Here is a 13,874-nt window from a genome sequence, read left to right on the forward strand (position 1 = left end):
TTATCACAATAGGGGGAATCTTTTCCTTCTTGGCATTAAGCCGGGAAAGTTTACTAGAATTTTTCTTGGATGATGGATCATTCTCATCATCCGTGAGCAAATCAAATTGATTACTCAAATTAATTTCATCAGAAGGGGGGTCAAGAGTTTGCCCCTTTCTTTTGCGTTTAGGCGCCATGGCGGCAGTAATTTTTTATCCAAATCGACTTCCAAGCAGATTACTATAAGAATCTGAAGGGTCGAAGAGGAATTTTCCAAATCGATATCCAAGAAGGATTACCTCGGGTAGGGTCCAAACAAGGATCGAAGAGGAATAAGAGTTGAACAAGGTAGAAAATTTTTACAGGTTGAGCACTGAAAAGTGCTGTTTAAATTTGTTGTAGCTTTAGGTAGTAGTAACACTTCCTTCAGCAAAAAGCAAATAGATCCGCACGGCAAGAGAGCACGATGCGGACTGATCGTTTTGTTGTTTATTTTTTCTTTCGAATTACAGTTCTCACAGGTAAAAAAAAAAATCATCTCACTAACACAAACAAATCGCACCAATACGGACCCGCTTGGAGAGGAGTATGTATAATTCAAGCATAACATTTGATAGGGAATTAGAAACATTGGATAGCAATGTCCATATGAGATTATTAAATCCTATTTAAAAGTTAATGCTTTTTAAATCTGTTTCTGCTATTAATTGGATTAAAGGTTGACGTTTAAGAGAATTATGAAAAATGTTGTGTTTTTGCAACACGGACAAGACTTTTGATAAAACAATATGATACACCTTTTCTTTGTGTGCTACTCACGTACACCTTGATTGATTCGTCGGTATCACATCTTGATTGTTACATACACCCTGCATGATTCGTAGATTTGAGAGATCGGTTTTCACATGCGTCCGAGCAGATACACTGGTTTGCAAAAAATACATGCTTAGGCAGCAAGTAATGTTTAATAATGTGCTCATATTATCATGGGTTGTTTTCCGCCTATGAAGCATCTATATAAAACAGCTGCTGCATGTTTTCATTCTATGATTGACTGACACTACAGAATCGGTCGTTTTCAAAACCTTATAATGAAAAATAGTATCACACAAGACAAGACTTTCAAGCGAACTGAAAACCAGCATATCCCAACAAACAATTTTAGCTGCAGCTTAGCTTATACAGGCAAAAATTAGCTGCATAAGGCAAATTTTGGCTGTATAAGCTAATCTGCAGCTAAAATTGTTTGTTGGGATGGATTAGACTCCAGATGAATAAAAAAGCGCGGAATTAGGTGTATTAATGAGCGGAATTTCAAACATTGCTCAAATCAGTGCGTGGAATTGTATGCACTGTCACGATAATTTTCATGGAAATGCGATAACAAACCTACTAAATGATACATTAGACGCTAACTTTTTTCTACTTCCAGAATGTCTGTAGAGAGCAATACTTTACTAAGGTGCGCTGAAGATCCTATTTTGTGTTGTGTCTACGCTTTCGCCTATACATCCAAGCATTAGCCATGCTTTTTATTTATAACATTGTAGAACGACGATTTTCTCCAATTCCCGTTTAGCATAAACAGCATACGAATTCGAGTTATCGTACCATGAGTGCTTCTTATCGCTTTTAGCCTATCCATGTTCCGAAGCATGGTGAGAACAGTGGAGAAGGCACAGGTCTGATAATCGCAACGTTCGTGGTCCGAGTCCAATTGACAACCTTTTTTCTATTTTTAATCGAGATAATTCATATCACTTACTCAACTTACACTCCACATTTTTCGGACTCAATTTTCTTGCATTGGACCACAATCGGCATATCTCATCCTCGGTTCATGCGGTCTCCACTAATATCCTGTGTTGGAGAATCCTTCTTTATTATAAGCAAGTTTTACATCCCCCGTTCTCTCCGTACATTTCGTCAGCTTGTTGAGGATAATCCTTTCCAGTAGTTTCTAAGTATATCCAACAAGCATATAGGCCTATAGGATTGTGGATTATCCGGAAGTTTTCTTGGTATCGACAGTAATATGTAAACCCCTCGACAGCTCAGTGGATATTGGGATCTACAGGGTCGGAAAAGGTAAACAACGGTACACTACTCTCGCTCCTCAATGGATCATCAGTAGGAACTCACGATGAGACAGCACGTCCATAAACAGGGCAGCGAGACAGATAATCAAAAGTAATCATCTTATGGTTACAATGCTCAAAAGCCACAGGATTAAATCTATTCAGAACGAACCACTAAGGGAGGGAGGCATGGAGACTTCTTTCGAGTCCGGAGAGACGGTAAAAACGCGAACGAAAGTGAAGCTTATCCTTAAGTGTGACGTCACATTTTCTACTTGCGGTTTTGGGTTTTGGGGTGGTACTATATTTTGATGGTGGTGGCTGCGGCAATACGGATGGTGGTGGTGTTGGTGTCTCTGGAACTGAAGTATCGATCCGGGAGACGTAACGTAAACTAGTTCCCGTCCGAATTCCCGGTGACCTAGTTTACCGATTCCACATCTGCTAGGTCTGTTCGCAGTTCTCTGGGATCTAGGCTGACGATTGGCCAACACGTGGAACCTTCCAAGATGGCCTGGTTTATTGTGCTCGTCCTATTCTTATACCACCAGGACACAATGGCGCTTCTTCCGAACAATAGCTGCCGATCGAATAAAAGAAAAAGGCCGTTTGTGAAACTAGCCAGCGCCATTAGAAACGCTTGCCACATGATTCCGTCCCGTTAGTACAATAAAAGCCCAAATTTGCCGCATTAAACATATATAATAACCAACCCCAACCGAAGTTTCACAATTGAGCAATACGTAAAGCTAAGATTTACCTTTTTCTTACGGAACTCGATTTTACGTTGTGCAAAACGATGAGTGTGGTGCAACAAAGACACCCTGTTCTAATTTTGTTCAGACAATAGGAACAAATTACTAATAGCACATTTTAACTTACTAATACCCCGTTCACATTACAGCGTATATCACGTGATATAGGCTGTCTTGCTATGAGCACTCATACATCTAGTTTTCACTGGAAATCCTATGTATGCGTGCTCATTGCAAGACAGCCTATATTACGTGATATAGGCTGTAATGTGAACGGGGTATAACACTACTAACCACAATTTGCTACTTTTTTAAGTACGACTAATTGTATTAACACTCCTAACTTGATATGCACACGTATTTAAAGGTAACTTTAATACGGCGCGCACTGTGGCTACTCCGTAGTGCAGTCAGGACTCTAATTCGCCTAATCCTGCTAGAACGCCAAGCTTATTGGTTCGAAAGACCACAAGAATTCACGACAAAACCCGAGTTTGCCGTATTTATTTATTTTTCCTACCCGCAATATTGCCTCTCTCCTTGCCATATCTATGGACGACCTTCTCTTGGGAGAAACGACTGACAACCGACCTGACGAGAATGAGTGGTGCCATGGAAGACTGGAATGGCATGGAAAATGAGCAATTATAGCATAGTGGTATTTTGGCGGCCTTTTAGCTGTTCCACAGTTGACTTGCGATGGAGTTGCAAGCCCTATTTTGGAACCATTGGTTACAAATACTAGTTTCTGTATCTTCAATCGGCCTGGAAAGTGCCTATTTCTGTAACACAATCCTAGATCTCCGTTTTCAAAGCCACGTTGGGGATTCTATCCGGACCGGGTGCTTCAATCCATTCACCACGCATTGCTACGAGTTCCTCATTGGAGACTTGCATTCGCGTTGAAACCCTCTGCCTCGCTGTACGGTGTAGGCCAGGTCATTTGGTCATGCTCCGACAAAAGTCCCTCAATGATTAAGTTCAACTTGTCTGGGTACATTTTGGAGGATGTCTTTTCTCCATCACAATTCTGTCTGCATTTATCTATCAATTGGGCTGAAAACTTGCATTTCCCAACAGAATTTAATGTAGATTATGGAAAGTAAAACAGTAGATCAGAACTACCTGATTTTTTATAATTACGTATGTTTTCGCCCCAATGTGCATTGGCCACACTCGGACCACTGGACTGAAACGTCTGTCATCTGCGAACAACTCGAGTGAAGCCTAATTTAGCTAGTACTCTAGTGCTGATTTGACACATCCTCTACGATAAAGCCAATTAATGGTACATTTCGCATCGGGAAATTTTCCGAGTGTGTCTGATTTGAGCCAAATCTTATAAAGCGATAAATCCAATTATATTTAGGGGCGACCCCGGCGTAGTGGTTAACATCCATACCTCTCATGCCAAAGTCACGAATTCAAATCTCACCCCCGGACAAGTCACGAATGACCCAAAAGTGTTTAAGGAACTTAAAAAAATCCAATTGTTTATTTGTTAGAAGGGTCAGAGCGCACCATAGGTGTATTAATACAGGTTTTATTTAAATGCTCATCAGCTACGCTGCCCAAATCCAACCACATGCTTGGAACAAATATGAAGATCACACGACAAGGATGGTGGAGGTACAGGGAGCTTGTAGAATGCTTTCTATGGTGCGTCCCGGGTTTCAAAGGTTTCTCAATCGGTGGCATCCAGAACGCTAAAATTCTAAATAACCGACATCAGGCAGCGAATGTTTAAAATTGTGTTAGTACTTTCCTGAAACATCAAGCTGGGAGACTACCAACCCACATCTAAGCTCAGGGCCGGGATGTTACTAATGAACAATGCGTCCCGGTTGAGAAGTAACTCCAGAGTGTAGTGGCCACGGAATTCACTTCATTATGATCCCAACAGCTCGTTATAACCTGATTGTGGGAAATTCATCACACATCGAAATAATGATATCTGGCTGTAAAAGCATCTCCAACCTCAGGCCCGAGACGGAGGTTGCGGTATGCAGGAATGGGTTCGGGGCGATTGGAAGCATCCATCAAGCTTTCTCGGTTGCATTTCGGAAGCTGCAGGTTGAACGACCTCATCATCGGTTCTTGAATCGCGTAAACCTTGATTTATGCGTCACTCCATATGGGCAGCATTAGTTAATTTGGTGATCGCGGATGAGTCGTTTGTTGGATTGGAATATATCACAAATGTGTTCAAATATGTGGTATATGCCGTCATTACGTTCAATTTCTAATACATTCCTGCTGCTACGTCCAAAATCAATCACATTATTGGACTGCTTCCCAAGGTGTAAGATAGAGAAACACGTCAATTCCAGAAAGTGCTCCTTTCGATTATTATTAAACACCAGCTGTAAAGTGCGAAGTGAAAAAAAAAACCTCGAAGGCAAGATAAGTGAAAAAAATCTGTCAAGCACTGCTGAGGCATATTTTTCACTTTCACTTGTCGTCCGTTATCTGTCGTTGACAGTTAATTTTGAAAGGCATCTTCAGACTTCTGGTGGCCCCTAAGGATATATTATATTCTACTGTAAGGCATGGAATGAGGAGCCACCGTCGCTGTCGACACCGATGCTGCTTATCATCATTCATTTTTCCGTCAATCTGTCCCTGCGATCCGGTGCAATGATGTTATTCTTCGGGAGTGTGATGAATCTTGACTGTCAGCCCTGATTGCAAGATTAAATGTTTTTAGAGAATCTTTTGCGTCTTGTGGAAAAAAAATCACGTTTCCATAGCAGTGAGCATCAAGTTTAGATCTTTCTTACAATAAATCGAAAACTAATTAAATAAATATTATTCATTTTCTACCAATTCGGACCATATTCTCATATTTCCATTTGTTGCTTTTACTTTCAGATCACGCATACCAAATTTTTCAAAACTTTTGGGTATAATTGACTCTGGCTGCTGACAGCATTTCCATCATCGTATAATTTTTCTTAGCCGCCCAACACCCCTCTAACAAAACAAGAAAAAAAAAGAAAAGGCAAATTCTAAACAGTGGCATCAACAGCTGCGGAAAGCAGAAGAAAAGTTTCTCCAAGTCATCAATTAAAAAGTAAAAAAGGAAAATATTAAAGGCAAAAAGATGGCATCACACAATGATAAGAGTCGAAGCACGCTCAGCACCCTGGCGGCGGTCATCTTAATCTGCCACTTGGTCGGGAAAAGTGCTCAGGCTTGCCGTAATGGAGGGATCCTGATGAGTGAGTATAATAAATTTTAATTACCCGTCTTTCATCGTGGAACGAACGGATAAATACTTTCTTAGAGAATGCATCCATCTCTCTAGTGAGAATGTGCCGAACGAAGGGAAAAAAAGCTTTATTAAATTCTTCAACTAGTTGACCGGCTGTAAACGAAAATAATATAAAAAGGAATAACACTGTTTCACCCTCTGCACGATAAAAGACCTATCATGTGAAGGCTATAAAAAAAATACAATACACAAAAAATGGCATAAGCAATCGATAAGCATGAAAATAATGCCGCGGATACACTGGTGTGACCTACTATGAGCATGAGCATTATTTTTTATAATAATTATGAGCGCTTTACAACAACTATACACAAACTATACAAGTGTGACCATGTATGTGCTTATAATTTGTTATGTTTGTTATGCTAAAAGTTTGTCATCCAAGCGTGTCCGCGGCATAATGGTGATACTTAAAACAGCCTCTAGTGAAAAGAATCATGTTTTTTCGTAAAAAATCTAAATATCTTTCTTTTATGATTCATGGTTTACCAGGGTAGTAGTTGCTCCATAAAATTTTCTTAGATTGATTTCAAAGCCTTCCATCAACCACATTAGATGATCTGTTTGTGTCATGAATCCATACAGATTATGTTCATCATTTATACTATAAGAAAGTTTTACATTCCCAATTTTTCGATAAACGCGAAAATAGAAATTTATCACAATAACTGAAACCGAATTGCAATTTTGACGGTGTTTATGACCAATGCTGCTGCGATTATGTGTCTTAAGGGTAAATAATTGTTTTTCAGGTGTATGTCAATGTCATTATGGATTTGAAAATGGTAATCAACATGCTGTTATTGTACAATAAACTATAATTATAGAAAATGACAACAACATAGCATGCTCAAAAGAATCTTCCAATCCCACCGAGGTTAAATATACATAACCCACCCTTGGAAAGTGTAAAATTTTACACGGACAATTTCTCCCAGACACCGCTGCTATTAAGCTTCTAATTAGCAATATTTTCACGCCACATTTCACCATCGAAGCTGCAGAGACGGCCAGTGCATGCGGCGCGAGAAAAAAAACCCTGGCAGATAGAGTAATTCAGAGACAGTGTAACGGCAGAAAAAGGAACGGAACAGGAGAAAAATGCTTTCCTTACAGCAAGAAGGAAAAGCTGTGTCACACTCCGCATGGCCGGTATAGCTTCGCCAGCCGTGCTACACCGTAAAGTTGATTTTAAAAATTATCATTAAAAATGTAAATTTAGCTTCTTAATATTCTTCTTTCCCCGCAGTGGTTCCCAGCAATAAATTAGTTCAGGAAAGTTAATTGTGCGCTAGGCTGGCCAGCAGCACTGTGGCAGGCCATAAACCGTATCATGCTGCTGCTTTCGGTTGGCGGTGTAAAATTTATGTAGTGCTGTTCAAGGAACAGAGCAAAGATAATCAAACATTGCATGTTGCAGTCATGGGAAGTGGAAAGTAGACCGATTTCAAAAATATTCAATATCATTCTATGTGCGTAAAATGTAAATATGTACGATGATTCTGAATGATTCAATATACGCGGCATTTTGAGTATAGTAGGCATCAACTTATAAACCTAAATGTGTGGACAAAGTGTTTCGATTTCTATGCTTTACGGTATATATACCCTTCTTTGTAAGAAGAGTGTAAAACTAAGCGAAAAAATGCGCATAAAACGTGTAAAACAGACCTGACTAAGCAAGCATGCGAAACCAATAGTTTTATGTGGTTTCTTTTTCTTTATTTATTTCGTCAACCAACGTAGACTAGTACAACTAATACAGTTTTGTTTTCTTAAATATATATTTATATAAAAAAAAGTAGTGTCAGCTTTCTTGTCTTTTCTTTTATGAGTTGTGATTTCTTATGGAATAAAAATATTGCTTTAGTTTATGCCGAGACATTGTGAAGTCAATGGTTTCGCAGTGTTTATTGTAAGAGGCCATCATGCGGTTTAATGGCCCATATTTTGCATAATTTGTGCGATGATGTTTTATGGCAAATAAATTTCGATTTCGGAGTTGCCGAGTGGGTGCATGGATATTTAATTTTGATAAAAGTTCTGTTGAGTCAATTCGCTGCGAAACGATATCATTTACAAATGAAACCATTGCATATTCACGACGCTCTTTTAATGTTTGTATGTTTATAAGCATGCAGCGTGCTTCATATGATGGAAGAGGAAATGAAGTCCAACCTAATTTACGAAGAGCGTATAATAGAAATTGTTTTTGTACTGATTCTAATCTTTCTTCGTGCGTGATTGAAAATGGAGACCATACAATACTGCAATATTCCAGTATTGACCTCACATAGGCAATATATAGTGTTTTAATTGTGTAAGGGTTCTGAAAGTTATAGCAAAAGCGCTTGATAAAGCCTAGCATGTTATTTGCCCTGTGAATAATTGCATTGTAATGGTCTATGAAAGCTAGCTTAGAGTCTAAGATAATTCCTAAATCCCTAACTCTTTCACATTTGTCTACAGTTTGATTTCCTAATGCAAGTGAAATGTTTGAAGTTGTTCTTTTTCTACTAAATGATATTAAGTTACATTTTTTTACATTCAATTCTAGTAGACTTTTTTTGCACCATATGTAGAATATGTGTATTTCATTCCGGAATATATTGATGTCTTCTTCATTTCTTATTTCCAAAAAGAGCTTCATGTCGTCGGCATAAATAAGCAATTTAAGTTTTTTGAGAATGTAAGATATGTCGTTTACGTATAGAATAAAAAGGAGAGGTCCCAAATGAGAGCCTTGGGGGACGCCTGAAGTGACTTGAATTGGGCTCGATTTCTTTCCGTTGAATTTAATTATTTGTTGGCGGTTAGTTAAATATGATTCAATCCATTTCAGGAGCCCTGACTTAATTCCAATTTTTTGCAGTTTAAAGAGTAACATTGGTATGTCAATGCGGTCAAATGCCTTGCTAAAGTCTGTATAGAGAGCTTCTACGAGGTTTCCATTATCCATTGCATTCAATGAATAGTCTATAAATTCAAGTAAGTTGGTCGAGGTCGAACGACCCTTGAAAAAGCCGTGTTGCATGTCAGTAATTCTATTTTTGATTTGGAGAAATAATTTTTCGTTGATAATTGACTCGAAAAGCTTAGGAATGCAAGAGATAATGGCTATACCACGATAATTACGTACGTCAGATTTTCGACCAGATTTAAAGATAGGTACTAGAAATGAGCTTTTCCAAATTTTAGGGAAGGTTCCGGATTCCAGGGACATATTAAAAAGCCAAAACAATGGAGCAGTGAGTTCCATTGCTAGACATTTAATAAATACTGGAGGAATTCCGTCAGGTCCAGGACCTTTTGAGGCATCTAAATTTTTTAAAGCCTGCAAAATGTCCTGCACTTGAAGTTGATTGAGGCCAATGTCCCTTGAAAATTCTGGATAAAATGCAAAATAATCGCGGTCACGATCTTCTTCAGAAAATGTCGTATAAATTTCTTCAAAAAATTTTGCGAATAGATTACAGTTTTTTTCCGAACTATCACCGACATTTTCGTCTAGATGCATTATTGAAGGAAAATTGTCAGATTTTAATTTCGTTTTTACGTAATTAAAGAAGTTCTTCGTACAGGACTTTATTTCACGTTCAGTTTTTGCATTATATTCTTCAAATGCAGTACTGATAGCTAAATTCAGTTGATCGCATAGATCCAAATAAATTAATAAATTATTACTACTATTGTGTTTTTTATAAATTTTATGTGCTTTTTGCTTCCGATTTTTCAAGTTTTTTATTTGTCTGTTAAACCAGACTGGATTTTGTGTGTTTCTGTTTCGTCTTTTTTTCTACAAAGGTATTTCTTCCGAAATTATTTCTGTTAAAATTTTGTAGAACACGTCTATACCAATTTCGACATTTCCTACATTCCTTAAAATTAATTGCCAATTGACACTGTTTAATTTAAATTTTATTTTTTCGTAGTCTGCTAATTTGTATTCAAAGACTTCTTCGTATTCGCAGTCGTTGGGTCTTTGGTTTTCATGCATAAATAAAGAATATTCGATTGCTGTGTGAAACGCTTCATTTTTCCACAGTGGATTTAATGATTCGGTCACACAGAAATCTTCATAAATATTCGTTAGTAAAAAGTCCAAATAGCAATTTTGTTGGTTTTTGATGTGGTTATTTTGGTTCAGTCCTAAATTAGCAGTTTTGTCAAAAATGAACTTCAATGTTTCATTATCCCCAACGACTGGTTTCATGGGTCTAATAAGTTAATAGATTACTCCGCATCATGCCAAACTGGAAACGAAAATAATCATCGATTGATCTAACAGTCATTAAACATATTTGTTGATTTTATTCCATTTGACTGCGTGAAAAAAGGTTTAAATCTAAAATATCATTAAAAAGAAAACTTTAAATTAGGTCTAAATCTAAAATATTAAAGATATTAATAATAACAATTGATTGTAGTCCTTTGGTTTGTTTTTTCCGTCGATCTTGTTTTCCGTGCTGAGCACCAAAGCTACCGACGTGCCAGGAAGGCAGCTCCCACACCTGGACCCTACCTATAGACCCATCAACTCATGAACCGGGGACCAACGGCTTTACTTCCCATCCGAAGGAAGGCGTGATCAGAGATGTTATGCCTCAGAACATCCCGGCGGCGCTAATTGATTGTAGTCGTATTATTTCATTAACACATCATTTTTAACAGTGCTTTAGATAACGTGGACAATCACTTAAAACAAACATTAAATGAAGTAATATACTAAAGATCTGAACATTGTGTCAACAGGAGTGAATCCTGGTAAGGGGACATACCAGCATTAAATGCTTTAAAATCAGCAACATGCAATTCAAAACTCGTATGGTAATGTGCAATGTCACTTCAGAAATTGGCCTGTCAAAACCAAGTAAACCTATATTGGGTTCCTGGCCACTGTGGAATTGAAGGGAATGAAAAAGCCGACACGTTAGCCAGGCTAGGATCATCTCAACAATTCATAGGATCAGAACCATTCTTTGGAGTTCTGCTTGTTCTCTTAAAATTGAGATCAAGAAATGGGGAAAAAAAAGTGGAGACCAATTGGAACAACACTTCCATTGCTAGGCAATCGAAACGGTTCATAATTCCGAACATTTCAATTACTAGCCAAATTCATTAATTATCAAAGAAAAATCTCAGTGTCTATACTGGTTTGATAACAGGAAATTTTCCATATATATATCACTTGAAGTTAATGGGAAAACTTCAAGAGGATATGTGTCGATTATGTGACATAGAAAAGAAGACTCTGAACACCTAATATGCTCTTGTGCAGCAATTTTCAATAAAAGGCGTATTTTTTCTGGATAAGGGACTGGTAGAACCCTTTGATATTTGGAATGCAGGTCCCAGTCAAACTGCGCCCAAAACTTTCCGTCATCAACAATGTACGGTACCGACGCCCGCCACGGTACAACCTGAAGCGACTAAAGCAACCGGATGTCGCCTTAGCATACGCGCAGAATCTCGAGGCAGCGTTGCCAGAGGAGGGCGAGCTTGATGTGCCCCCTCTAGAGGACTGCTGGAGTACAGTAAAAGCAGCCATCACCAACGCAGCCGAGAGCACCATCGGGTACGTGGAAAGAAATCGACAGAATGAATGGTTCGACGAGGAGTGCAGAGCGATTTTGGAGGAGAAGAACGCAGCGCGGGCGGTAATGCTGCAGCATGGAACCCGACAGAACGTGGAACGGTTTAAACAGAAGCGGAAACAGCAGACCCGCATCTTTCGGGAGAAAAAACGCCGCCTGGAAGAAGCGGAGTGCGAGGAAATGGAACTGCTGTGCCGTTCCCAAGAAACACGGAAGTTCTACCAGAAGCTCAACGCATCCCGCAACGGCTTCGTGCCGCGAGCCGAAATGTGCAAGGATAAGAACGGGAGCCTCTTGACGGACGGACTTGAGGTGATTGAAAAGTGGAAGCAGCACTTTGATGCACACCTGAATGGCGAGGAGAACGTAGGCACGGGAGACCAGTGCAATGGAGGAAACGACTATGTCAGTGCAGCAGACGACGGAACTGACCCAACTCCCACGCTGAGGCAAGTTAAGGATGCCATTCAGCAGCTCAAAAACATCAAAGCAGCTGGTAAGGATGGTATCGCAGCCGAACTCATCAAGATGGGCCCAGAAAAGTTGGCCACCTGCCTGGATGATTGTCAGGATCTGGGAAACAGAACAGCTACCGGAGGAGTGGAAGGAGGGGGTAATCTGCCCCATTCACAAGAAAGGCGACCGTTTGGAATGTGAGAACTTCAGAGCGATCACCATTTTGAATGCCGCCTACAAAGTGCTATCCCAGATCATCTTCCGTTGTTTTTCACCTAAAATGACCGAGTTCGTGGGAAGTTATCAAGCCGGCTTCATTGACGGTCGATCGACAACGGACCAGATCTTCACCGTACGGCAAATCCTCCAGAAATGCCGTGAATACCAGGTCCCAACGCATCATTTGTTCATCGACTTTAAGGTGGCATACGACAGTATCGACCGCACAGAGCTATGCAAAATCATGGACGAGAACGGCTTTCCTGGGAATCTGAAGACTGATCAAAGCAACGATGGACGGTGTGCAAAACTGCGCAAGGGTTTCGGGTGAACTATCCAGTTAAGCGACAAGGTAACGGACTCTCATGCCTACTCTTCAACATCGCTCTAGAAGGTGTAACGCGACGAGCCGGGCTCAACAGCCGGGGTACGATTTTCACGAAATCCGGTCAATTTGTGTGCTTTGCGGACGACATGGACATTATCGCAAGAACATTTGGAACGGTGGCAGAACCATACACCCGCCTGAAACACGAAACAGCAAAGGTCGGAAAAAACCCGCGATACCCGTTAGAGATGTCTTGGCTAGCCGACACCTCGACTATTTGAATTTAATTTATGTGTTTTTAAAACGGATAGATTTGAGGATTTAGTAGTTAGTGTCATCTTGTGTTCTCCCAAGTTGTTAGCTGCCCATCGGTGTACCCCCATATTTATCTTTTTCATCAGAGTGTTGCCTAGTTCGAGATCAAGAGCACATTGCTCTCCAAACCTTGTGTTCACAATCCCTACCCTGCCATCCATTTGTTAAAATGTGTTACCCCTAACTTCGAGATAGCCGCGAGTAATCGGTCCCCGCTTTACTAACGTTAGTTTTAAGTATATTTTATTATCTAAACAATGAATATCGGCTCCGCAAAGCTACAGCAAATGAGCCTAGAAAAATAAACAAATTATCAAAAAAAAAAAAAAAAAATTAAATGTTATAGGTACCTGGCTGGGAAAATGCTTTTGGTCACTCTATGTCGATTGCTTCACAAAATAGTGATACATACGACATACTGATTTATTTATTATTTATTTATTTATTATTATTATAGTCCATCTGACTTGATAGTCTCAATGAAACACTTAAATCTAAATGTAGTCACTCATTAAAAATTAAAAATTGGCCAACAGCAAACGATGACGAAACATCGAGGCATTGATGTCAAAGTCAAATAGGTCAGAGGCTTCGTTGAATTGATGAATCATGGCGACAAAGGAACTGTTTGCAGCATAGTTGGTTGCATGTACTACTTCATGTAGCAAGGTTCTCGGCCGGAGTGTTCGGGCAGGAGCATACAGATTAATTTTGGCCAGTAACTCAGGAACATCATATTCTGCGAGTAAAACTTTTGCAACGAAGACGACCTGCGATATGTTTCGTCGCTTAGCAAGAGTATCCAAACCCAGTAAACGACAGCGGTCAGCATACGGTGGTAAATTCAGCGGGTCACTCCATGGAAGATAGCGCA

At 39.6% G+C, this 13,874-nt stretch overlaps 1 protein-coding gene across 1 annotated transcript in view; it reads left to right on the forward strand.

Moving 5' to 3' along the window:
• The window catches only part of LOC135715069 (scoloptoxin SSD552), a 46,704-nt gene that overhangs the window by 12,994 nt on the left and 19,836 nt on the right, over positions 1 to 13,874 (forward strand). Inside the window, exon 2 of the mRNA XM_065238477.1 lies at positions 5,686 to 6,035. Within this exon, the coding sequence (XP_065094549.1) occupies positions 5,918 to 6,035 (118 nt within the window). The 5' untranslated portion in view covers positions 5,686 to 5,917. The remainder of the gene's footprint in view (positions 1 to 5,685; positions 6,036 to 13,874) is intronic.

This window comes from Ochlerotatus camptorhynchus, unplaced genomic scaffold, assembly GCF_037179485.1.
Source record: "Ochlerotatus camptorhynchus isolate MF236.1 unplaced genomic scaffold, CSIRO-AGI_Acam_v1.1 ptg000794l, whole genome shotgun sequence".
NCBI classification, from domain to species: domain Eukaryota; kingdom Metazoa; phylum Arthropoda; class Insecta; order Diptera; family Culicidae; genus Ochlerotatus; species Ochlerotatus camptorhynchus.